The sequence below is a fragment of the Macaca fascicularis genome, chromosome 20 (assembly GCF_037993035.2).
Source record: "Macaca fascicularis isolate 582-1 chromosome 20, T2T-MFA8v1.1".
Lineage (NCBI taxonomy): Eukaryota > Metazoa > Chordata > Mammalia > Primates > Cercopithecidae > Macaca > Macaca fascicularis.
Window position 1 is genome coordinate 29,573,290 of NC_088394.1, and position 23,712 is coordinate 29,597,001.

Genomic DNA, 23,712 nt, shown 5'->3' on the forward strand with positions numbered 1-23,712 from the left:
GGCTAATTTTTGTATTTTTAGTAGAGATGGGGTTTCGCCATGTTGGCCTGGCTAGTCTCAAACTCCTGAGTTTAAGTGATCTGCCTGCCTTGCCCTCCCAAAGCACTGGGATCACAGACGTGAGCCACCATGTCTGGCCACCTATTTCACATGTTAGATCAAAACCTAGAAATGATTAAGCTTGGTGAAGAAGCCATGTCAAAAGCCAAGACGGAGTGAAGGCCTTTTGCACCAAACAGCCAAATTCTGAATGCAAAACAAAAGTTATTGAAGGAAATTAAGAGTGCTACTCCAGTGAACATAGGAATGATAAGAAAGTGAAACAGCCTAATTGCTATTACGAAGGAAGTTTTGAGTGCTCTGGATAGAAGATCAAACCAGCCACAATATTCCCTTAAGCCAAAGCCAAATCCGGAGCAAGGTCCAAATGCTCTTCAGTTCTATGAAGGCTGAGAGAGGTGAGGAAGCTACAGAAGAAAAGCTGGAAGTCAGCAGAGGTGGAAGTCAGCAGGGTTCATGAGGTTTAAGGAAAGAAGCAATCTCCATAACATAAAAGTACGAGGTGAAGCAGCAAGTACAGATGGAGAAGGTGCAACAAGTTCTCCAGAAGATCTCTGATGAAGGTGGCTACACTCAACAACAGGTTTTCAATGTAGATGAGACGACCTTCGATGGAAGAAGATGCCATCTAGAACTTTCAGAGAAGTCAATGTCTGGCTTCAAAGCTTCAAAGGACAGGCTGACTCTTGTTAGAGGCTAATGCCGCTGGTAGGACTTCAAGTTGTAGTCAGTGCTCATTTACCATTTGGAAAATTCCAGGGCCCCAAAGAATGATGCTAAATCCACCCTTCTGTGCTCTAGAAATGGAGCAAAGCCAGGGAGACAGCACATCTGTTTACAGCATGGTTGAGTAAGTGTTTTAAACCCATTCTGGAGACCTGCTGCTCAGAAAAATAGATTTCTTTCCAAAGTTTGCTACTTATTGACAATACACCTGGTCACCCAAGAGCTCTGATGGAGATGTTCATGGAGATTAGTGTTGTTTCCATGCCTGCAAACCCAACATCCATTCTGCAGTCCATGGACCAAGGAGTAATTTTGACTTTCAAGTCTCATTATTTCAGAAATACATTTCATAAGGCTATAGCTGCCATACATAGTGATTCTTCTGACGGATCTGGGCAAAGTCAATTGAAAACCTTCTGGAAAAAATTCACCACTTTAGATGCCATTAAGAACATTCATGATTCACGAGAGGGGGTCAAAATATCAACATTAACAAGAGTTTGGGAGAAGCTGATTCCGATTCTCGTGGATGACTTTGAGTGGTTCTAGACTTCAGGGGAGGAAGTGACTGCGGATGTGGTGGAAATAGAGAACCAGACTTAGAAGATGGAGCCTAAATTGCTGCAGTTTCATGATGAAACTTGCACAGATGAGGACCTGCTTCTTACGGATGAGGAAATAAAGTAGTTTTTTTTTTTTTTTTCACATGGAATCTATTCCTGGTGAAGATGCTATGAAAATTGTTGAAATGACAACACAAGATTAAGAATATTACATAAACAGGCCGGGCACAGTGGCTCACCTCTGTAATCCGAGCACTTTGGGAAGCAGAGGTGGGCAGATCACCTGAGGTCGGGAATTTGAGACCAGCCTGGCCAACATAGGGAAACCTCATCTCTACTAAAAAAATTAGCTGGGTGTGGTGGCGGTTGTCTGTAATCCCAGCTACTCAGGAGGCTGAGGCAGGAGAATCACTTGAACCTGGGAGGCGAAGGTTGCAGTGAGCCGAGATCACGCCACTGCACTCCAGCAACAGAGTGAAAGTGTGTCTCAAAAAAAAAAAAAAAAAGAATATTATATAAACGTAGTCGATAAATGAGCACAGAATTTGAGAGGATTGACTCCAACTTTCAAAGAAGCTCTACTGTGGGTAAAATGTTATCAACCAGCAACCCATGCTCCAGAGAAATTTCATGAAAGGAAGAGTCCATCCGGGCAGCAAACTTCCTCACTTTCTTATTTTAGGAAATTGCCATAACCTCCCCAACCTCCAGGAGTTGCCACTGTGATCAGTCAACCGTGTCACCGTGTCACCATCAGCAAGACCCTCCATAGGCAAAAAGATTATGCCTTGCTAAAGGCTTAAATGATCGTTAGCATTTTTTACCAATCTAATTTTTTATTTTTGAACTTTTATTTTAGATTTAGAGGGGGTACACCTACCCTTTCTAGACTCCCTCAGTAACTGGTAAATTTCTCTTTTTATTTTGTTATTATTCTTTTTTCTTTTCTTTTTCTTTTTTAAGTTTTTATTTTTTAGAGACAGAGTCTCATCGTGTCCCTCAGGCTGGAGTGCAGTGGCGCAATCACAGCTGACTGCAGCCTCGAACTCCTGGGCTCAAGAGATCCTCCTGCCAAAGCCTCCTGAGTAGCTGGGACCACAGGCACAAGCCAGTGTGCCGGGCTCATTATTATTACTTTTTTTTTTTTTTCGAGACAGAGTCTTGCTCTGTCACCAAGGCTGGAGTGCAGTGGCACCATCTCCACTCACTGCAACCTCCTCCTCCCGGGTTCAAGTGATTCTCCTGCCTCAGCCTCCTGAGAAGCTTGGATTGCAGGTGTGTGCCATCATGTCTGGCTAATTTTTGTATATTTAGTAGAAACGGGGTATCATCATGCTGGCCAGGCTGGTCTGGAACTCCTGACCTCAGGTGATCCACCCGCCTCGGCCTCCCAGTGTTGGGATTACAGGCGTGAGCCACCGCGTCCACCCATTATTATTACTTTTAATGCCTGCCAGTTCCATTGGTGCACAGAGATTTAAAGGGCAGATTCTTCCAGGGAGCGGGCATAACATGAGCACTGGGAATGAAGGTGATAGGTTCTACAGGGGAGGAAGTGCCCGGGAGGGTGGATCTGCGTGTGGCTGCGACCACTCCCTACTCCACCCCAGCTTTTTCTGTCCTTTGAAGAGACAGAGTGACAGCAAGAAACAAAAAGGGGACTTGGGCCTGGGGTCGGAGCGTCTGGTGTTAGGTCTGGAGTCGGCCTCTTAAAGGCTACATGGAGTTGGCACGGTCCCCAACCTCTCTCCTGCATCTTTGCAACCAGGGAGGTGAGGCTGGATGAGCTCCAAGGTCCCTTTCAGCCTTAATACTCATTGTGATACATTATTGACTGCTGGCCGTATTCTGGGTGCTGTTCTAAGAACTGTAGGAATTCCTCTCCTGCGCACGGCTAAACTCTGAGCTAATAGTATCATTATGTGAAAGATGAGGAAACAGAGGCACATAAAGATTGAGTCCTTGCCCACAGCCTCATGGCTCATAGGTGGAGGAGTCAGAATTGGAACTAGAGACTGATTGAATGAATGACACTTGGGTCACCAGGACACCCTTCCGATCTCCACTCCTACATCTGTTTCTTAGCAATCATCTCCCAACTCCTACCTCCTCTTTTCAGGTTCTTCTTGGTGACATCTGTTCACAACTCACCCCTTCTCTCCCTTTCCCACGGTCCTACCTCCATATTCCCCTTGTTACTTATTTCCAACTTCTTCCCCCACCTTCCAGCTTGATTCACCCTTTTCTCTTCTGGCCAGCGGATCGCCGGCTCCCAGCTCTCCCCCAGGCTGCAGTATTTTGGGCAGGCACTCAGCGGGGGTCAAGACCTCACCCAGGATGGACTGGTGGACCTAGCTGTGGGGGCCCGGGGCCAGGCGCTCCTGCTCAGGTGAGAGCAGCCTTTCTCGGACGCTCCCCGGGTGGTCCTAGGTCCAGATGGGGGTGCCCACCCCCACCCCACCCCACATGGTGCTCCCAGGAGCCAAGGGCCTGTCCTCAGCTCGGTGCTCTGCCCGCAGGACGAGACCTGTGCTCTGGGTGCAGGTGAGCATTCAGTTCAAACCTGCGGAGATCCCCAGGTCTGCATTTGAGTGTCGCGAGCAGATGGTCTCTGACCAGATCCTGGGACAGTCCAGCATCTGCCTTTACATTGACAAACGTTCCAAGAACCTGCTTGGGAGCCGTGAGTCCCTCCCCTCCAACCCAGGACACCCTGACCTCTGGGGTCCCCCAGCCCCAGACGCCTTTCTCCCACCCTGCCCGTTGTCCACCCAAGGAGTTCCTGTCTCTCTCAACGCCGTTTCTGTGACCGCCTACAGATGACCTCCAAAGCTCTCTGACCGTGGACCTGGCTCTCGACCCTGGCCGCCTGAGTCCCCGTGCCACCTTCCAGGAAACAAAGAACCGGAGTCTGAGCCGAGTCCAAGTCCTCGGGCTGGAGACATACTGTGAAACCTTCACCCTGCTGCTCCCGGTGCGTCTGGGCACGAACATGGGTGGCGGCCGCGCTGGGGCTGGCAGAAGGCAGGGCAGGGAGAGAACAGGCTGCGTTCCAGCCTCTCTGTGGCTCAGCCCAGCGCAGGACCAGGCATGAAGGAGGTGCTTACTTACTGCATAGCCAGTGAGTGAGTGAGCGAGCGAACAAGTGATGAGATCGGCTGCAACTGCCAGGGGCCACACGGTTGGATTTCAGGAAAGAGAATCCGGCAGCCTGAGAGAGCTCTGCGGCTTCCGGCTGGGCTTTTTTTCAGGCACTCACTGGACACGCATTTATCGAGCTGCTCCTGGGAGATAGGCCCTGCCCTGGGGGCCAGGCGCATAGCGGTGGCCAAAACAGTCATTGCTGATCGGGAGGTCTGTGGGGAGGAGAAAAAAAAAACAAAGACAAAGCAGGGGAGAGAACAGAGAGGGTGTCAGGGAGGCCTCCTGAAGGCGGTGATGCTAAGCAGGCCCTGAAGGAAGCGGAAGCCGCGTGGGAGCTGGGCAGGGGCAGGGACAGGATGAGAACTGCGGGTGGGGCCGAGCGCAGCTCTGCACAGCGCTCCCCTCACCCTCCGCTCTTCCCCACGCCCATCCCCCAGACCTGCGTGGAGGACTCTGTGACCCCCATCACCTTGCGTCTGAACTTCACGCTGGTGGGCGAGCCCCTCCCTGCCTTCAGAAACCTGCGGCCTATGCTGGCCGCCGATGCTCAGAGATACTTCATGGCCTCCGTGAGTCCTGGCGCTGGGGTCTCCCAGAGAGGGCGCACAGCGTGGGGCCTGGATCTCGGAGAAAACCCCCCCGTTGCCTTCCCACGCAGCTCCCCTTTGAGAAGAACTGTGGAGCCGACCATATCTGCCAGGACGATCTCGGCATCTCCTTCAGCTTCCCAGGGTGAGCGCCCCCACCTTAGACCTGCCCTACTGCCCCAGCCTCCTTCCTGGAATCTGGAACTCCTGTCTCTGGCTATCCCTAACATTGTGTCATCCTATACTCAAAACCCAGGTGTCCTGGCTGGGCACAGTGGTTCACGCCTATAATCCCAGCACTTTGGGAGGCCAAGGCGGGAAGATCTTTTGAGGCCAGGAGTTAGGGATCAGCCTGGGCAACAGAGTGAGATCCCATTTCTACAAAAACAAAACAAAACAACAGCAACAACAAAAGATCAGCTGAGTAGAGCATGTCTATAGTCCCAGTTACTTAGAAGGCTGAAGCTTAAGGATTGTTTGAACTCTGGAGTTGGAGGTTATAGTGAGCCATGATCACACCACTGCACTCTAGCCTGGGTGAAAGATCAGGACTGCGTCTCTTTAAAAAAAAAAAAAAAGAGAAGAAGAAGAACCCAGGTGTCCTGTCCCCTGTCTATCTCCCACATCCCCACCCACCCCATTTTATCCCAGACCATTTCTAGCCTCAGTCACAGAATTATCTTCTCCTTCCACACCCCTGATACCCAGCCTGAAGACCCTGCTGGTGGGGAGTAACCTGGAGTTGAACGCAGAAGTGATGGTGTGGAATGACGGGGAAGACTCCTACGGAACCACCATCACCTTCTCCCACCCGGCAGGACTGTCCTACCGCCACGTGGCAGAGGGCCAGGTGCTCCCTCTGGGAAAGGAGGAGGAGGTTGGGCTGGGCACTAGTGTAGATTCCTGTGCGGTTCAGAGCCTGGGCTGGGCTTGGAGGTGGTAGTGCCATCTGGGGCACGCCTCCACTCGTGTGGTGTTCAACTTTGGGCATCGCAGTTTAAGGACACTGACTATCAGGAATGATTTCCTGAGAGGCCACTAATGTGGAGACAGAGGGGACCCTGCCCAAATGTCTTTCTATTCCTTGTTATATCAATACTCCTCTTTTGAAGGAAAACATATCTCAGCCTTCAAATATTTTAAAACACTGTTCTGTAGAAGCAAGGGGTTGAATTTATTGGTCGCTGTACATTAAGGCTTGGCAACCTTTTTCTATAAAGGGTTAGATAGTAAATATTTCAACTTTGTGGTCCACGTGGTCTGTGTCACAGCTGCTAACCTCTGCTGTTGTGGAATGAAAGCAGCCATTGACATGAATGAGTTTATGAATGAAAATACCTGCGATGCAGTAAAACTTTATGTATAAAAATAAGTAGTGGCTGTTGTTGGCCAATCTCTGTTTTAGAATGGAGAACTGGGACCACAGGGAGTCAAAGAGAACCAGATTTTTTAAACAAAAATATTATGGCCAGGACGGTGGCTCACGCTGGTAATCCCAGGACTTTGGGAGGCTGAGGCAGGCAGATCACCTGAGGTCAGGAGTTTGACCAGCCTGGCCAACATGGTGAAACTCCATCTCCACGAAAAATACAAAAATTAGCCGGGCGTGGTGGCGGGCGCCTGTAATCCCAGCTACTGGGGAGGCCCAGGCGGGAGAATTGCTTGAACCCGGGAGGTGGAGGTTGCAGTGCGCCGAGATTGTGCCACCGCACTCCAGCCTGGGCGACAAAGCAAGACTCTGTCTCAAAAAAAAAAAAAAAAGAAAAAGAAAAGAAAAATGTTATTATGAATAATTTAAAACATTTACAAAAGTAGAAAGTAGTTCAACAAACCTCCCCAAAACTTGTCACCTAGATTCAATAATTAGCAACATTTTGCCACATTTGTTTCATCAATTGTTCCCCTTTGCTAAGGTATTTTCTTTCTTTCTTTCCTTCCTTCCTTCCTTCCTTCCTTCCTTCCTTCCTTCCTTCCTTCCTTCCTTCCTTCCTTCCTTCCTTCCTTCCTTCCTTCCTTCTTTCTTTTTGAGATAGGGTCTTGCTCTGTCACACAGGCTGGAGTGCAGTGGCACAATTTCAGCTCACTGTAGCCTCAACGTCCTGGGCTCAAGCAAAAATCCCATCTCAGCCTCCTGAGTAGCTACAACCACATGCACACACACCATACCTAGCTAATTTTTTAATTTTTTGTAGAGTTGGGATCTTACCATGCTGTCCAAGCTGGTCTCTTTAACTCCTGGGTTCAAGCAATCCTCCCATCTCAGCCTCCCAAAGTGTTGGAGTTACAGACATGAGCCACTGTGCCTGACAGGCTAAAGTATTTTAAAACAAATCTCAGACATGGGGGTCATTGTACTCCTCCTTATTCACTCTGCTATGGTTTGTGTGCATCACCCAAAGTTCACGTGTTAGACACTTAATTCCCAATACAAGAGTGTTGAAAGGTGAAACCTTTAAAAGGTGATTAGGTTATGAGGGCTTTGCCCTCATGAATGGATGAGTACTATTATCTCCAGAGTAGATTAGTCATTTCAGGAGTGGGTTGGTCTTTCTTTCTTTCTTTCTTTCTTTCTTTCTTTCTTTCTTTCTTTCTTTCTTTCTTTCTTTCTTTTTCTTTCTTTCTTCTTTCTTTTTTTGATGGGGTCTTGCTCTGTTGTCCAGGCTGGGGTGCAATGGCATGATCTTGGCTCACTGCAGCCTCTGCCTCCCGAGTTCAAGCAATTCTTGTGTCTCAGCCTCCCGAGTAGCTGGGATTACAGGTGCCCACCCCCACACCCAGCTAAGTTTTGCATTTTTACTAGGGATGGGGTTTCACCATGTTGGGCAGTCTGGTCTTGAACTCCTGACCTCAAGTGATCCACCTGCCTTGGCCTCCCAAAGTACTAGGATTACAGGCGTGAGCCGTGGAGCCTGGCTCAGGAGTGAGTTTCTAATTAAAGGATAAGTTTGGCCCCCTTTCCCTCTCACTCTCACATGTACTGTCTTGCTCTTCTGCCTTCTGCTGTGAGACGATGCAACACAAAGACCCTCACCAGATACTGGTGCCATGTTCTTGGACTTCCCAGCCTCCAGAACCACAAAGCTTCTATTGATACACTAACTAGTTTGTGGTAATCTGTTACAGCAGCAGGGAACAGACAAAGACACACTCTATAGTTCTGAACAATGAGGACATCTTATATGACCTCAACACCATTATCACACCCAGTGAAATAAGTGATTCCTTGGTATTAAGATCATAGTCAAAATTCTGTAATTGTCTCAAAAATATCTTTTTACTTCTGGTCTATTTGAACCAAAATTCAACCTAGGTCCACATATGATGTTTGGTTGTTATTTCTGCTGTCTCTCTTAGTCTAATATTCCTAACGGAAGTGCATTTTGATTAATGTATAAAAGAACGCACCAGGAAGGGCCATCTCTTGCATGTGAGGGGTGATCCCTGTCAATGAAAGTGCTCCTAGACATATCAACCAAATGTAATGTGTGGACCTTTGTTGAATATTGCTTTTAACAAATGAGCTGTAAAATAACATTTTTGGAGACAATCTAAGAAAATAGAACATAACCAATATTGGTATATTAAGGAGTAATTGTTAATTTTGTTGGCATTTGGTGATTTGTTGGATCTTGTGGTTATGTTTAAAATACCCTCATCTGTTGGTGGTATACACTGAAGTATTTCCAGATGAAACAATATGATGTTCGGAATGTGCTTTAAAGTGTTCAGAAAGAGAACATACTAGAAACAAGAGTAGAAAAATGTTGGTTACTTAAAATTAGTGATGCCTGTATGGGAATTGATTTTCCAGTCTCTCTATTTTTGAATGTGTTTCAAAATTTCCATAATAAGAGGCCTTTAAAATAACAATAAAAAGGTGAACATTTTAATACAGTTGAGATTTCTACTTTGGAAGAAAGTTTGACCAGATAGCTATGGGGGAGCTTTTAAAAACATAACCTTGGCTGGACATGGTGGCTCATACCTGTAATCCTAGTGTTTTGGGGGCCAAGGTGGGAGAATGGCTTGAGGCCAGGAGTTCAAGACCAGCCTCGGCAACGTAGTGAGATCCCATCTATAAAAAAAATGTTAAAAAAATTACCCAGGCATGGTGGTGTGTGCCTGTACTCAGCTACTCAGGAGGCTGAGGCGAGAGGATGGCTTGAGGTCAGGAGTTTGAGGCTGCAGTGAGCTGTGATTGCATCACTGCTCTCTAGCCTAGGTGACACAGTGAGACCTGGTCTCAAAAAACAAACAAACAAAAAAAAACATAAGCTTAAGGCGGGCTCCAGGAAGCTTCATCACTACTTCATGGTGTGTCTTTGGAATGTTGTTATATTAGGTTGGTGCAAAAGTAATTGTGGTTTTTGCCATTGCTTTCAGTTTCAACTAATATTCGCCTACTTTTTCTCATGCCTAGAAACAGGGGCAGCTGCGTTCCCTGCGCCTGACATGTGACAGCGCCCCAGTTGGAAGCCAGGGCACCTGGACTACCAGCTGCAGAATCAACCACCTCATCTTCCGTGGTGGCGCCCAGGTCAGCCTGGCTTCTGTCCCCTTGCCGCTCCCCTGCCCCACCCTGTCTTTACTGCTCTGTGACCTCTCAGTTCCTTTTCCTCAGATCACCTTCTTGGCTACCTTTGACGTCTCCCCCAAGGCTGTCCTGGGAGACCGGCTGCTTCTGACAGCCAATGTAAGCAGGTGAGCCTGGCCAGGCCAGGGGCAGTGCCCCTCATCTCCAGCCTCACACCCCATTCTCCTCCTCTGGGGCCTTTGGCAACTGGGTCTCTCCTCTTTCTCCAGTGAGAACAACACCCCCAGGACGAACAAGACCACCTTCCAGCTGGCGCTCCCGCTGAAGTATGCTGTCTACACTGTGGCTAGCAGGTCAGCAGGTACCCCACCGCAGGAAAAAGGGTTCTTCTCTCTGACCCGGATGGGGGTGATTCTTGCCCCCTGCAGCAACTGAACATGAGATGTGGTAGGTTTTGTGTGGTGGATAATACTGCCAGCAGCACTTACCAGTCAACACATTTGTTTTGTTTTGGTTTTTGTTTCCTTTTATCTTTGATTCAATTTTTATTATTATTATTGTTTTTAGAGACAGAGTTTTCTCTTGTTTCCCAGGCTGGAGTGCAATGGCACGATCTCGGCTCACTGCAAACTCTGCCTCCCGGGTTCAAGTGATTCTTCTGCCTCCGCCTCCTGAGTAGCTGGGATTACAGGTGCACGCCACCACACCCAGTTAATTTTTGAATTTTTAGTAGAGACGGGGTTTCACCATGTTGGCTAGAATGGTCTCCAACACCTGACCTCAGGTGATCCACCTGCCTCGGTCTCCCAAAGTGATGGGATTACAGGCATGAGCCACTATACCCAGCCTATTTTCTAAATTTTTATTTCAACTTTGATGTTAAATTGGGGGGTACCTGTACAGATTTGTTACATGGGAATATAGCATGATGCTGAGGTTTGGGATACAAATCCCACCACTCTGGTAGTGAACATGGAACCCGATAGGTAGTTTTTCAACCCATGCCCCTCCCTGCACCCTCCAGTCCACAGTGTCTATTGTTTCCATCTTTGTGTCCATGTTTGCTCAGTGCTTACCTCCCACGTGTAAGTGAGAACATGCAGTATTTACTTTTCTGTTCCTGTGCTAATTTGCTTAGGATTATGGACTCCAGCTCCATCCATGTTACTGCAGGGGACATGATTTCATTCTCTTCGTGGCTGCATAGTATTCCGTGGGTGTATATGCCCCATGTATATGTACATTTTCCTTATCCCATGGATAGGCATCTAGGCTGATTCCATGTCTTCGCTATTGTGAATAGCACAGCAGTGAACATATGAGTGCATGTCTCTTTTTGGTAGAATGATTTATTTTGGGAAAGGGGGGATATATCCACTAATGAGATTGCTCGGTCAAATGGTAGCTCTGTGTTTAAGTTTGTTGAGAAATGTCCAAACTACTTTCCACAGTAGCTGAACTAATTTCCCACCAACAGTGTGTAAGGGTTCCTTTTTCTCTGCAGCCTCATCAGCATCTGCTGTTTTTGACTTTTTAATAATATTCACTCTGACTGGTGTGAGATGGTTTCTCATTTTGGTTGATTTGCATTTCTCTGATGATTAGTGATGCTGAGCATTTTTTCATACATTTTTTGGCCATGTATAATGTTCTGTTTTTTTACTTTTTTGTTAATGTTTTATTACTGAAACACCATATATATTCTTTTGAGAAGTGTCTATTGGTATCCTTTGCCCATTTTTTTTTTTTTTTTTTTTTTTTTTGAGACAGAGTCTTGCTCTGTTACCCAGGCTGGAGTGCAGTGGCGTGATCTTGGGTCACTGCAACCTCTGCCTCCCAAGTTCAAGTTCAAGTGATTCTTCTGCCTCAGCCTCTGGAGTAGCTGGGATTACAGGCATGCACCACCACGCTCAGCTAATTTTTGTATTTTTAGTGGAGACAGGGTTTCATCATGTTGGCCAGGCTGGTTTCAAACTCCTGACCTCAAGTGATCCATCCACTCCGGCCTCCCAAGGTGCTGGGATTATGGGCATGAGCTAACATATCAAGTGTTTATTGTGGGCTAGTTATGATAATAATTGTAATGTTATTATCATTATATCCCATTTTTAATAGAGGTTACTGAAGCCTTTCTCAAAAGCACCAAGATTCTCTTGGCTTCCCCAGGAGATACGAGACATGTCCCTACCTTTGATGTTCTTCTAAGCCTCACTGGGGAGCAAAGTTATCCTGGTCCAAGCCCGAATTCCATCTAGGGCCACTGTGGTTCTGTATTGCAGGGGCGCAGGGGATGTGCGTTTCCGAGATGGGGCTAGGACCCCTTGTAAGGAGAGGCCTCAGTTAACACGGAAGCGTCCACAGCATCGAGGGGCCCTTGGCATCTGGACTGGACATTTCTTCTTGTTCTGGGAATACACTTGTATCCTGCAGGGCTTTTAGAAGCCCCTCTTCCTCTTCCCAGTACCCTTGGGGAAGGATAGGGACAGATGACCTGCCTGCCACAGAGGTTGTATGTCAGGGAGAAGCTGGATAAAAATATAGGGCTGGCTGGGTGTGGTGGCTCACACCTGTAATCCCAGCACTTTGGGAGGCTGAGGCGGGTGGATCATCTGAGGTCAGGAGTTTGAGACTAGCCTGGCTATGGCCAACATGGAGAAACCCCATCTCTGCTAAAATACAAAATTGGCCGGGAGTGGTGGCAGGCACTTGTAATCCCAGCTACTTGGGAGGCTGAGGCATGAGAATCGCTTGAACCTGGGAGGTGGAAGTTGCAGTGAGCCGAGATTGCACCATTGCACTCCAGCCCGGGCGACAAGAGTGAAACTCCATCTCAAAAAAAAAAAAAAAAAAAAAAGGCCTTGAAATGCTGCCAGAGAAGATGAGATAAGGTGTTTGAAACTAAAAGGTCAAGTGTTTCAGCAGACACCTTCCTTCAGCCAATGCCTTCCTCAAATTTGCTATGTGCCAGGCATGGTGCTGCGGTTATTTTCCACACATTCATTTGACATTCATCGATGATTTACTGAGCCCCCATTACCTGTGATCAAAACCAGACACGAACCCTCGCCCTTGTGGGGTGTGCCTTGCTGGATGTTCTCCTGTGCCTGGTGTTTCCCACTCTCACCTGCACCTGCACGCGTGGAGGCTCCCAGCCAGGTGCATGCTCTGAGCTGGTGTGCTGGGGTGTGCCCCAGGCTCTCATACCCCTTAGCGGGGGACCCACAGGCAGGCCCCACCTCCTCTAGGCATGTGTGGTCCACAGCTCGGCCACACACAGCAGATGTGACTCTGTGGGTTGGGGCACAGGGAGTGCCAGGTTGGGGCATTTTGCGGGGAGGCCGAGGTGAGAGGATCGCTTGAGGCTGGGAGTTCAGGATCAGCCTGAGCAACATAGTGAGACCCCATCTCTACAAAAAATTGGCAGAGGAGGAATGAGGTTTCAGAGTAGGCGTAGTGGGCTGGCATTTGGACTATACAGGTGCCGGAAGAGTGAAGCAGTGAGGCAGTGGTGAGACCGGCCACCCGTTGGGGGTCCCAGCTGCCCACTGGGTCTCCAGGCTTGTGCCCAAAACGGGCTCAGGAGGTGTTAAACTGAGACTTCATAAAGAGTCTGCTGTGGCCCCTCCCTCACCTCCGAGCCCCAGGCCTGGAAAAACCAAGGAAATGGGAGAAAAGGGCCCCCAGGGAGGCATGTGGGGGAGTGGGAAGGGGCAATGCTCAGTAGCATTTCGTCAACAGTGTCAGCCTGGGTCACCCCAACCCTGTGCTGTGTCCCACAGAGCCCTGGGATCCTACATCCCCACAAAGGGCTAGAAGGAAAGCAGAGGGGCAGGCCCTGGCCCCTGCTCTCCTGTGGTCAGTGGCAGAGCTGTCTGCTCCATTCATTGCACCGACTACCCAGCCCCACTGGCAGCCTCTTCTGCAGGCAGCTATGAGCTCTTTGCACTCATTTTTTTTTAAGAGCCAGGGTCTTGCTCTGTTGCCCAGTCTGGAGCACAGTGATGTGATCACAGCTCACAGCAGCCTTGAACTGCTCTTGGGCTCAAGCGAGCCTCCCACCTCAGCCTCCCAAGTAGTTGAAACTAAAGATGTGTGCCACCATGCCTGGCTAATTTAAAAAATTGTTTTGTAGAGACAGGGTCTCACTATGTTGCCCAGGTTGATCCTGAACCCTGGCCTCAAGTGATCCTCCCACCTCGACCTCCCAAAGTACTGGGATTGCAGGTGTGAGCCACTGTACTCAGCCAATTAGCACTTGTGTGAAGTGCAGTGGCACCATCTCTGCTCACTGTAACCTCTGCCTCCTGGCTGCAAGCAATTCTTGTGCCTCAGTCTCCCAAGTAGCTGGGATTACAAGCACCCGCCACCACACCTGGCTAATTTTCGTATTTTTAGTAGAGATGGGGTTTCTCCATGTTGGCCAGGCTGATCTTGAACTTCTGACCTCAGGTGATCCGCCTGTCTCAGCCTGTCAAAGTGCTGGGATTATAGGCGTGAGCCACCGTGCCTGGCCTCTAAACTCTCTCTCTCTCTCTTTATTTTTTTTGAGAAAGAGTCTTGCTGTGTCATGCAGTGGCATGATCTCAGCTCACTGCAACCTCTGTCTCCCGGGCTCAAACAATTCTCTTGCCTCAGCCTCCCGAGTAGCTGGGAATACAGGCGCACACCACCATGCCCGGCTAATTTTTGTATTTTTAATAGAGACAGGGTTTCGCCATGTTGGCCAGGGTGATCTCGAACTCCTGATCTCAGGTGATCCCCCCCATTTCAGCATCTCCAAGTGCTGGGATTACAGGCATGAGCCACCGCGCTTGGCCTCTAAACTCTCTTTTAACCGAACTCAGCCACAGCCCTCATTCCAGGACACGCCAAGGCCCCACCGACCACCTGTCCTCTCATGGTCTAGCCAACGCCTTCTGCAGATGCCCTGTGGTAGTTCACATCCACCTATGCCTCTTCTCTCTCCAGCCACGAACAATCCACCAAGTACCTCAACTTCTCAGACTCTGAGGAGAAGGAGAACCATGTGGCCGTGCACCGATACCAGGCAGGTGGTGGAGACGCAGGAGCCTGGGCTGGGGTGGGAGGCTGGGAGCCGGAGACTGGGGAGGGATGTGGGCTTTGGCGTGGGCTCTGCCCTCAGCGCCCTCTGTGCAGGTTAATAACCTGGGACAGAGGGACCTGCCTGTCAGCATCAACTTCTGGGTGCCTGTGGAGCTGAACCAGGAGGCTGTGTGGATGGAGGTGGAGGTCTCCCACCCCCAGGTACCCAAGGACTGCATGTGGCTCCTCCACGAATGCCCTTTCTACCTGGATTCCTTGTGCCCCATGTGAGTCTCTGATGTCCAAGCTGAGATACTTGTTCTCTGCATTTTCCCCAGAACCCATCCCTTCGGTGCTCCTCAGAGAAAATTGCATCCCCAGCGTCTGACTTCCTGGCACACATTCAGAAGAATCCCGTGCTGGTGAGGAGGGCTCTGGGCCGGCCCTCACTGTAGGCCACACATCAGAGGAATTTGACCCAGGCGTTCATATTCCACATCCATCCTGCTGAAGTACCCTCTTGCATTCGGATGTGGCCACTGCCCTCAAATCACACTGTGTAATGCTGCCTCCCACCTTCACACTCATCTTTCTCAGCCCCATGCTATGTATCTGCCCCCAGGACTGCTCCATTGCTGGCTGCCTGCGGTTCCGCTGTGACATCCCCTCCTTCAGCGTCCAGGAGGAGCTGGATTTCACCCTGAAGGGCAACCTCAGTTTTGGCTGGGTCCGCCAGGTGTGTGGGCGCAACGACAGAGCCCATGCCCCAGACTCAGGCGGGACCTGGCGTGTCTGTGCCCATCTGCAAGCCAGGGCATCCCTGGAGCTCTGAGCCTCCCCCAGAGCCAGTTCCACAGGTTTCCCCCAACCCCTTTGCAGACATCACAGAAGAAGGTGTCGGTTGTGAGTGTGGCTGAAATTACGTTCGACACATCCGTGTACTCCCAGCTTCCAGGACAGGAGGCATTTATGAGAGCTCAGGTAGAGACCGTGTCGGGGGCAGCGACCAGGCTGGACAGAGGGCCCCTAGGGCTACATCCGCGGTGCTGGGTGGGGGTTTGCAAGCCTTGGGGGAGGAGGGTGAAGGTCTCTGGGCAAGACAGCTGTCCCTCAGGGCACGGGTGCTGCTGCATCTCACCTCTTGGAGCAGGGCCTGGGGAAGGAGGAGAGGGAGTTAAAAGTTGGGGAGCATGGGAGGAGTCTGGGATAGCAGGAGGACGGGAGTGCTCTGACGGGGTCACCTCCACTTCAGACGACAACGGTGCTGGAGAAGTACGAGGTCCACAACCCCACCCCCCTCATCGTAGGCAGCTCCATTGGGGGTCTGCTGCTGCTGGCGCTCATCACAGCAGCACTGTACAAAGTGAGTGTTTTATGCCACTCCTGACACCACCAGCATCTGGTCCCGCTCTTTTCGCAGAGTGAGAAGGAGTCCACTGAAGGCACTTTCTTACTGGGTCACTTCATATGAGAAACTGCCTCCCACCTGCAATGTCACCTGTCCCCAATGGCCCCCCACTTTGTGATTCCCAGGTTTCCTCTAATCTTTCTCCCTTTCTTTCCCGCTCTTCTCCATCATTCTACATGTTTTCCTTGACAGCAGACTATCATATAAAAGCACAGACCTGGGTTTGAATGTCGACATCACCACGGGTTCTTTTTGTCTTTGACCATAGGCCAGTGTCTGCTCCACTCTGGGCCTTGATTTCTCAGTGTGAAAGTGATTCTACCCAGCTCATAGAATTTGGGCTACATCTAGGCCGGGTGTGGTGGTTCATGGCTGTAATCACAGTAGTTTGGGAGACCGAGGCAGGTGGATCACTTGAGGTCAGGAGTTAGAGACCAGCCTGGCCTATCTGGTGAAACCCCGTCTCTACTAAAAATACAAAAATTAGTTGGGCATGGTGGCAGGTGGCTGTAATCCCAGGTACTGAGGAGGCTGAGGCAGGAGAATTGCTTGAACCCAGGAGGTGGAGGTTGCAATGAACCGAGATCACGCCACCGCACTCCAGCCTGGGCAACAGAGTGAGACTCCACCTCAAAAAGAAAAGAATTTTGGCAAAATCTAGATGACACGATGCATGTAAAGTTCCTAGTGCAGTGCTTTGAACCTAGCAAGGATTCCAGAAATAGTGACCCCTCTCCCTCAGTCATCAATTTTCCTGTCTTCCACTGAATGGACTTCCTGAGTTTCTTCTCCGTCCTCCCCCCAGGTTGGCTTCTTCAGGCGTCAGTACAAGCAAATGATGGAGGAGGCAAATGGACAAATTGCTCCAGAAAACGGGACATAGACCCCCAGCCCACCCAGTGAGAAATCATCTCCTCTTTGCCTTGGACTTCCTCTCCCCTGTGAGGTTTCCCCACTTGCTTACTCTCACCTGTCAGGCCTGAGGGGGAAGAACCATCCCACCTCGGAGAGAGGCTGGGATCAGCCTGCTTCCTGTGTTTGGGAGAAAGCATCTTGCTTGGGAATGGGCCTTTGTCTTGTCAAGGTTCCAAATGGAAACCCTTTGGACAGGGTCCCTGCTGTGTTCCCCAAAGGGTTTGACTTGCAATTTCTACCTAGAAATACATGGACAATACCCCAGGCCTGGCACGAATGATCTTTCTTTTCTTTTCTTTCTTTCTTTCTTTTTTTTTTTTTTGAGACAGAGTCTCTTTCTGTCGCCCAGGCTGGAGTGCAATGGCGTGATCTCAGCTCACTGCAACCTCCGCCTCCCGGGTTCAAGTAATTCTGTTGTCTCAGCCTCCTGAGTAGCTGGGACTACAGGCGCCCGCCACCTCGCCCGGCCTCATCTTTCTAAAATACAGTTCTGAACCCGCTGCTCATCCCCACCTGTCTTCAACGGCTCCCCATTACCCTCAGGACAGTGTCTGAACTCTCCAGCTTCGTGGGAGAAGTCCCCTTCCATCCCAGAGGGTGGGCTTCAGGGCACGCAGCATGAGAGGCTCTGCGTCCCCTATCACCCTAATTTCCAGTGAATTAGTGTCATGTCAGCATCAGCTCATGGCTTCATCGTGGAGCTCTCAGTTCCGATTTCCCAGACTGAATTGGGAGTGAGATGCCTGCACGCTGGGTTCTGCAGAGCTGGCCTCCCGCGTGGGGCAGCATGGCTGGCTGGGAGTGAGGAGCGCCCTCGAGGGAGGGACATGGCCCCGGTGCAGCTGCAGCTCACCCAGCCCCAGGGGCAGAAGAGACCCAACCACTTCTATTTTTTGAGGTTACGAATATAGTAACTGAAGAAATGCCACGACATGATTTTTTTTAAGTGTACTTTAAATGTTTGTGTTAATAAATTAAAACATACACAAAAAGACGCATCTACCACTCTTGGGATGTATGTCAAAGGTCTAAAAAAAAGGCTTCTGTGGATATGAGTCCTGAAGGATGACCTATGGGGTCCCTTTACCATGGTGGACCCTGACCAGCGGGCCAGGACAAGAAGTTAACCGGAGTAGGGTTGTGAATATCCCTCTTGGGAGTAACCTGACCTCTTAATCTGCTCATTCCACTCTCAGGGCTGGTGCTGGTGGAGCTGTCGGGTGGAGGGGCATAGAATAGAGAAGGGACAACCCCCCAGTGGCTACTCTTCCACCTGGAAAGGTCTCTGGAGTGACCAATACTCACAAGCGTTTCCTACAAGTCCTAGGATATGTTGAAGGGCACACTGTCTGTGAGTGGTTGAAGAGCACTTTGGGGTCCCACATTGAGAGCTGCTGCCCACAGTAAGGTCATTCTGGCTATTATGTCACCATCCTGGCATAAAGTTCATCATGGTTCTTGGCACTGAGCTGGGGGCACACAGGACAAGCTATTCCTGTCCTTGGAGTGATGCCACTTGCACCTGTCACCAGCAAGGGACCCGGGCTGTGTGGATATTTCAATTAGAAAAACAGAAGGGAGGCGGTTGAGTGATTTGAAGGGAAGGTGGAAAGTGGCCCTTTACCTCCAGCCAAAAATCTCTCTCCTGTACATCAGCAGAGGGTCCAAAATCCCTGTGGATTTTGTAGCTTTTGAGTCCGCAGGACGACTATTATGCAGTTTCCCCAGATAGGGAGTCAGATGATGAGACTTTGTAAGAATTCAGCCCTAGTGGCTGGGCATAGCGGTTCATGCCTGTAATCCCAGCACTTTGGGAGGCCGAGGCAGGAGGATTGTGCTCAGAAATTTGAGACCACCCTGGGCAACATATTGAAATCTTGTCTCTACAAAAAAATTTAAAAATTACCCAGGCATGGTGGCATGTGCCTGTAGTCCCAGCTACTTTGTAGGTTGAAGCAGGAGGATCACTTGAGCCTGGGAGGTTGAGGATACAGTGAGCTGTGATTGGACCACCACACTCCAGCCCGGGCAACAGAGCAAGATCGTGTCTCAAAAAAAAAAAAAAAAAAAAAAAAAAAAAAAAAAAAATTGACCCTAGAGTGGTGTTTCTCAAAATGTGTTCCACGAACCACTGGTGGTCAGTGACGGTCTTCTAAGTGATAGGTTTTAGATAAAAAGAGCAAGAAACCCATACATTTCAAACATTTGAAACTGGTGATTTGCACAGAAATAGTGTTGCAGCCTTAATAATTGTGTGGCACATGGACTCCAGGGACTCCAGTGGGCTCTTGTCTAAGTTCAGGCAACAAGTTGTTGTTTTCTATTTTATTTTATTATTATTATTTTTTGAGACAGTCTCACTCTGTCGCCCAGGCTGGAGTGCAGTGGTACGATCTCGGCTCACTGCAACTTCTGTCTCCCGGGTTCAAGTGATCCCCCTGCCTCAGCCTCCCAAGTAGCTGGGAGTACAGGGGTGCACCACCATGCCCATTTTTATTTATTTATTTATTCTTGAGACAAAGTCTCGCTCTGTCACCCAGGCTGGAGTATAGTGGCATGATCTTGGCTCACTGCAACCTCCGCCTCCCAGGTTCAAGTTCAAGCGATTCTCCTGCCTCAGCCTCTGGAATAGCTGGGATTACAGGCATGCACCACCACGCCCAGCTGATTTTTGTATTTTCAATAGAGATGAGTTTCACCATGTTGGCCAGGCTGGTCTCGAACTCCTGATCTCATGATCCGCCCGCCTCGGCCTCTGAAAGTTCTGGGATTAGAGGTGGGAGCCACTGCACTTGGCCGACGAGATGTTATTTTCTGATATTCTTCCTTTGTATGTTATTGTGTACATTTATTACGTTTGCATTTTCAGGGTTGGCTATTGTGTTGCATTAGCATAAAGACACTCCCACTGGTGCCATGACAGTTTACAAATGCCATTGTAACACCCCATAGCAACGGTCAGCAAGTTACCTCCTGTGGTTCTGGAAACTCCCCACTCTTTTTTCAGAAAGTTCTGAATAGCCCACCCCTTAATTTGCACGTAATTAAAAGTCAGTAGAAGTACAGTTAGCCAGCAGCCCACTGGCTGCTACTGTGGGCTCACTGCCTGTGGGTCATCCTGCTCTGCAAGGAACAGCCACCTTGCTGCCACTGCTGCTTCAATAAACATGCTTTCTTCCACCACAGGCTCACTCTTCAGTTCTTTCCTGAGTAAAGCTAAGAACCCTCCCTGGCTAAGCCCCAATTTTGGAGCTTGCCTGCCCTGCATCAGTAGGATGGGCTAACTACTTATGGTGCACTCAGGCTAAAGAGGCTGATGCTTGCAGGGCGGTATTCACAGAGCACACGGCAGTTCACAGGATGCCTCTCGCCCTTGACTCACTGCTTAAGAAAGGAGAGAAAATGGTGAACAGGATCAAATCATGGCCATTGCCTATTCATCTTTTCAGTGTTGTATGGAGAAATAGGCAAGTAGGAGATTGCTTTTCACATTAGTGTCAAAGAGAAAGATCGTTACTTGGAACTTAAAATTTAATTGTGATAAAATATACATAACATAAAATTTACCATCTTAACCATTTTTAAGTGTAGCCAATCTCAAGAGCTCTTTCTGTCTTGTAAAACTGAAACCCTATACCCATTAAACAACTCCCAATTCTGCTCTCTCCCTAACTCCTGGCAACCACAATTCTTTCTATCTCTGTGAATCTGACTGCTTTGGCATGTCATAGAAATAGACTCATACAGTGTTTGTCTTTTTGCGATGGGCATATTTCGCTTAGCATAATGTCCTTAAGGTTCACCCACGTGGTAGCATGTGTCAGAATTCCCCTCCTTTTGAAGGCTGAATAATATTCCATTGTGTGTATACCGCATTTTGTTTATCCATTTGCCCATCAATGAGCATTTGGGTTGCTTTTTTTGGCTCTTGTGAATGATGCACTGTGAACATGGGTGCACAAATATCTCTTCGAGACCATGCTTTCAATTCTCTTGGGTATACACCCAGAAGTGGAATTGATAAATCACGTGGTAATTTTTTTTTGAGACAGAATCTTGCTCTGTTGCCAGGCTGGAGTGCAGTGGCACAATCAGAGCTCACTGCAGCCTTGATTTTCTGGGCTCAAGTGATCCTCTTGCTTCAGCCTTCCGAGCTTCTGGGACTAAAGGTGTGTGCCACCATGCTTGGCTAATTTTTAAAAGATTTTGCCAAGCACGGTGGCTCATGCTTGTAATCCTAGCACTTTGGGAGGTTGAGGCAGGTGGATCACCTGAGGTCAGGAGTTTGAAACCAGCCTTGCCAACATGGTGAAGTCCTGTCTGTACTAAAAATATAAAAATTAACTGGGCATGGTGGCATGTGCCTGTAGTTCCAGCTACAGGCAGAAGAATTGCTGGAACCCGGGTGGCAGAGGCTGCAGTGAGCCAAGATTGCACCACTGCACTCCAGCCTGAGTGACAGAGTGAGACTCTGTCTCAAAAAAAAAAATTGTAGAGATAGTGTCTCGCTGTGTTGCCCAGGCTGGTCTTGAACTCCTGCCCTAAAGTGATCCTCCTGCTTCTGCCTCCCCAAGTGCTGGGATTACAGGCATGAGCCACCATGCCCGGCCTAGCTAAATTGTCTTTAATGTTGCATGTCTGCAAAATGCACATCTATAAAGCCAGAAAAAAGTTGAGCATCCAACTTTTTATGACTTAACTCATGACCTGGCAATTTTTGCAGCAAGGAACATGGGCTGGTGGTTTTAGGATAACTGAGTGAAAAGAAAGAAATACATTAACTAGATTGGATGCCTAGTGCCTGCTGGTCGTGGGTGTTCTCTGCTGGCCCCTGTTCATCTGTGCCTGTTAGCCCACCCATGGGTGAGTGGGGCAAAGTGGCCAAACTGATTCTCAAGAGAGGCATACATACAGAATCCAAGTTAGTCATGATTTCGTTTCTAGCCTGAGTGAATGTGTACATTTTATAAACTTTATCAGCTCAGAGGGAAAAAGCTGTCTCCACACAACATGGTTTATACAAACCTGTCAGGAATTCAGCATGATGAAGAAATGCACAAAACAAGTGTGAACAGATAAGTAAAAGGATCTACTGAAAATCTTCAGGATAGTATATAGTGTGACATGACCAAGAATTTGAAGTCAACGTCTGTATTTGTGCCCTCTGGACAAGGGTTTTATACCTGATGATATAAAAATTAATTCCGGGTCGGGCGTGGTGGCCCATGCCTGTAATCCCAGCACTTTGGGAGGCTGAGGAGGGTGAATCACCTGACATCAGGAGTTGCAGACCAACCTATATCAACTAATAATACAAAAAAAATTAGCCAGACGTGGGTGGCATGCACCTGTAATCCCAGCTACGCAGGAGGCTGAGGCAAGAGAACTGCTTGAACCTGGAGGTTGCAGTGAGCTGAGATTGCACCACTGCACTCCAGCCTGGGTGACAGAGTGAGACGCCATCTCAAAAAATAATAATAATAATAATTTCGAGGCCAGATGCAGTGGCTGCAGGTGTGGTGGTTCATACCTGTAATTCCAGTACTTTGGGAGGCCAGAGGATTGCTTGAACCCAAGAATTCGAGATCAGCCTGAGCAACATAGTGAGACTCCATCTGTAGAAAACAAACAAACAAACAACAACAAAAAACCAGAGGTGGGAGGATCACTTGAGGCCAGGAGTTCGAGGCCGCAGTGAGCTATGGTCATGTCACTGCCCTCTCTAGCTTGGGCAACAGTGCGAGACTCTGTCTCGAAACAACAACAACAACAACAAAAATTAATTCTACTTTAACTGTCAGTTTCATGATATCTTTCCATCAAGAAAAACCTTTTCTATCTGATGAACTATTGGCTAGGTTTTCTTTTTCTCTGCTTTAGACTAATTCATTTAATTACTTTCATTTGCAAACTCTACCCTTCTTATCAACTTTGTATTTTAGATGTGTCTACTGACAGCCTGGCTTCCCTCAGCGATCATTGTGATGATGAAAGTAGATGAATAGGTAAAATTCAATGCAAATATTCCAGGGAATCTAATCCATACCCCAAACGGAAAAGGGGAGAATTGGAAGCAGGCAACTTGAATACATTACTATGGATGTATTTTTCTCATGCAGGGGGGAAAAAGTGATTTGGAGAGAGAGAATTATGAATGCATGTGAAGAATAAAGCCAAATTTCCCGGGAGGAGGGGAAGACCAGGAGAAACAAAGCCAAACCCTGGCTGTGGCCTCTAAGGCATGGGGACATGGAGTTGTGCTCTCCAGCAGACACAGTTCATTCTGGAGAAAGGCTGCAAAAATATTCTCCTTCACACTGATTTGAAAACAATTACATAAATTTGTTGTTTTCTTATTTATCTAAGTGTAACTTTTAAAAACGTACTGAGAGAAGACGGGCACGGTGTCTCACTCCTGTAATCCAGTACTTTGGGAGGTCAAGGCAGGTGGATCACGTATGGTCAGGAGTTCGAGACCAGCCTGGCCAATATGGCAAAACCCCGTCTCTATTAAAAATACAAAAATTAGCTGGGCGTGGTGGTGTGTGCCTGTAATCCCAGCTACTCCACAGGCTGAGACAGGAGAATCGCTTGAACCCGGGAGGCGGAGGTTGCAGTGAAACGAGATTGCGCTACTGCTCTCCAGCCTGGGTGATAGAGCAGGACTCCATCTCAAAATAAAAATTAATTAATTAATTAATTAATTAAAAATTTACTGAGAGCTGGTGGTCC

General features: G+C 48.6%; 1 protein-coding gene across 12 annotated transcripts in view; it reads left to right on the forward strand.

Moving 5' to 3' along the window:
- The window catches only part of ITGAX (integrin subunit alpha X), a 29,363-nt gene extending 11,391 nt beyond the window's left edge, over positions 1 to 17,972 (forward strand). For 4 of the 12 annotated variants that reach the window (XM_065537579.2, XM_015442665.4, XM_065537578.2 and 1 more), the window contains 17 exons: positions 3,608 to 3,738; positions 3,869 to 4,032; positions 4,169 to 4,323; positions 4,931 to 5,062; positions 5,152 to 5,225; positions 5,789 to 5,930; positions 9,501 to 9,617; positions 9,702 to 9,781; positions 9,884 to 9,967; positions 14,583 to 14,661; positions 14,772 to 14,879; positions 14,996 to 15,079; positions 15,280 to 15,393; positions 15,537 to 15,638; positions 15,910 to 16,020; positions 16,871 to 16,964; positions 17,310 to 17,972. In XM_065537579.2, the coding sequence (XP_065393651.1) occupies positions 3,608 to 3,738; positions 3,869 to 4,032; positions 4,169 to 4,323; positions 4,931 to 5,062; positions 5,152 to 5,225; positions 5,789 to 5,930; positions 9,501 to 9,617; positions 9,702 to 9,781; positions 9,884 to 9,967; positions 14,583 to 14,661; positions 14,772 to 14,879; positions 14,996 to 15,079; positions 15,280 to 15,393; positions 15,537 to 15,638; positions 15,910 to 16,020; positions 16,871 to 16,948 (1,755 nt within the window). In that variant the 3' untranslated portion in view covers positions 16,949 to 16,964; positions 17,310 to 17,972. Of the gene's footprint in view, positions 1 to 3,578; positions 3,739 to 3,868; positions 4,033 to 4,168; positions 4,324 to 4,930; positions 5,063 to 5,151; positions 5,226 to 5,788; positions 5,931 to 9,500; positions 9,618 to 9,701; positions 9,782 to 9,883; positions 9,976 to 14,582; positions 14,662 to 14,771; positions 14,880 to 14,995; positions 15,080 to 15,279; positions 15,394 to 15,536; positions 15,639 to 15,909; positions 16,021 to 16,870; positions 16,965 to 17,309 lie in introns of those variants that run through there. The other 8 variants (XM_015442666.4, XM_074026989.1, XR_012428812.1 and 5 more) reach the window with 7 other exon arrangements.
- Positions 17,973 to 23,712: the final 5,740 nt, after the last annotated feature.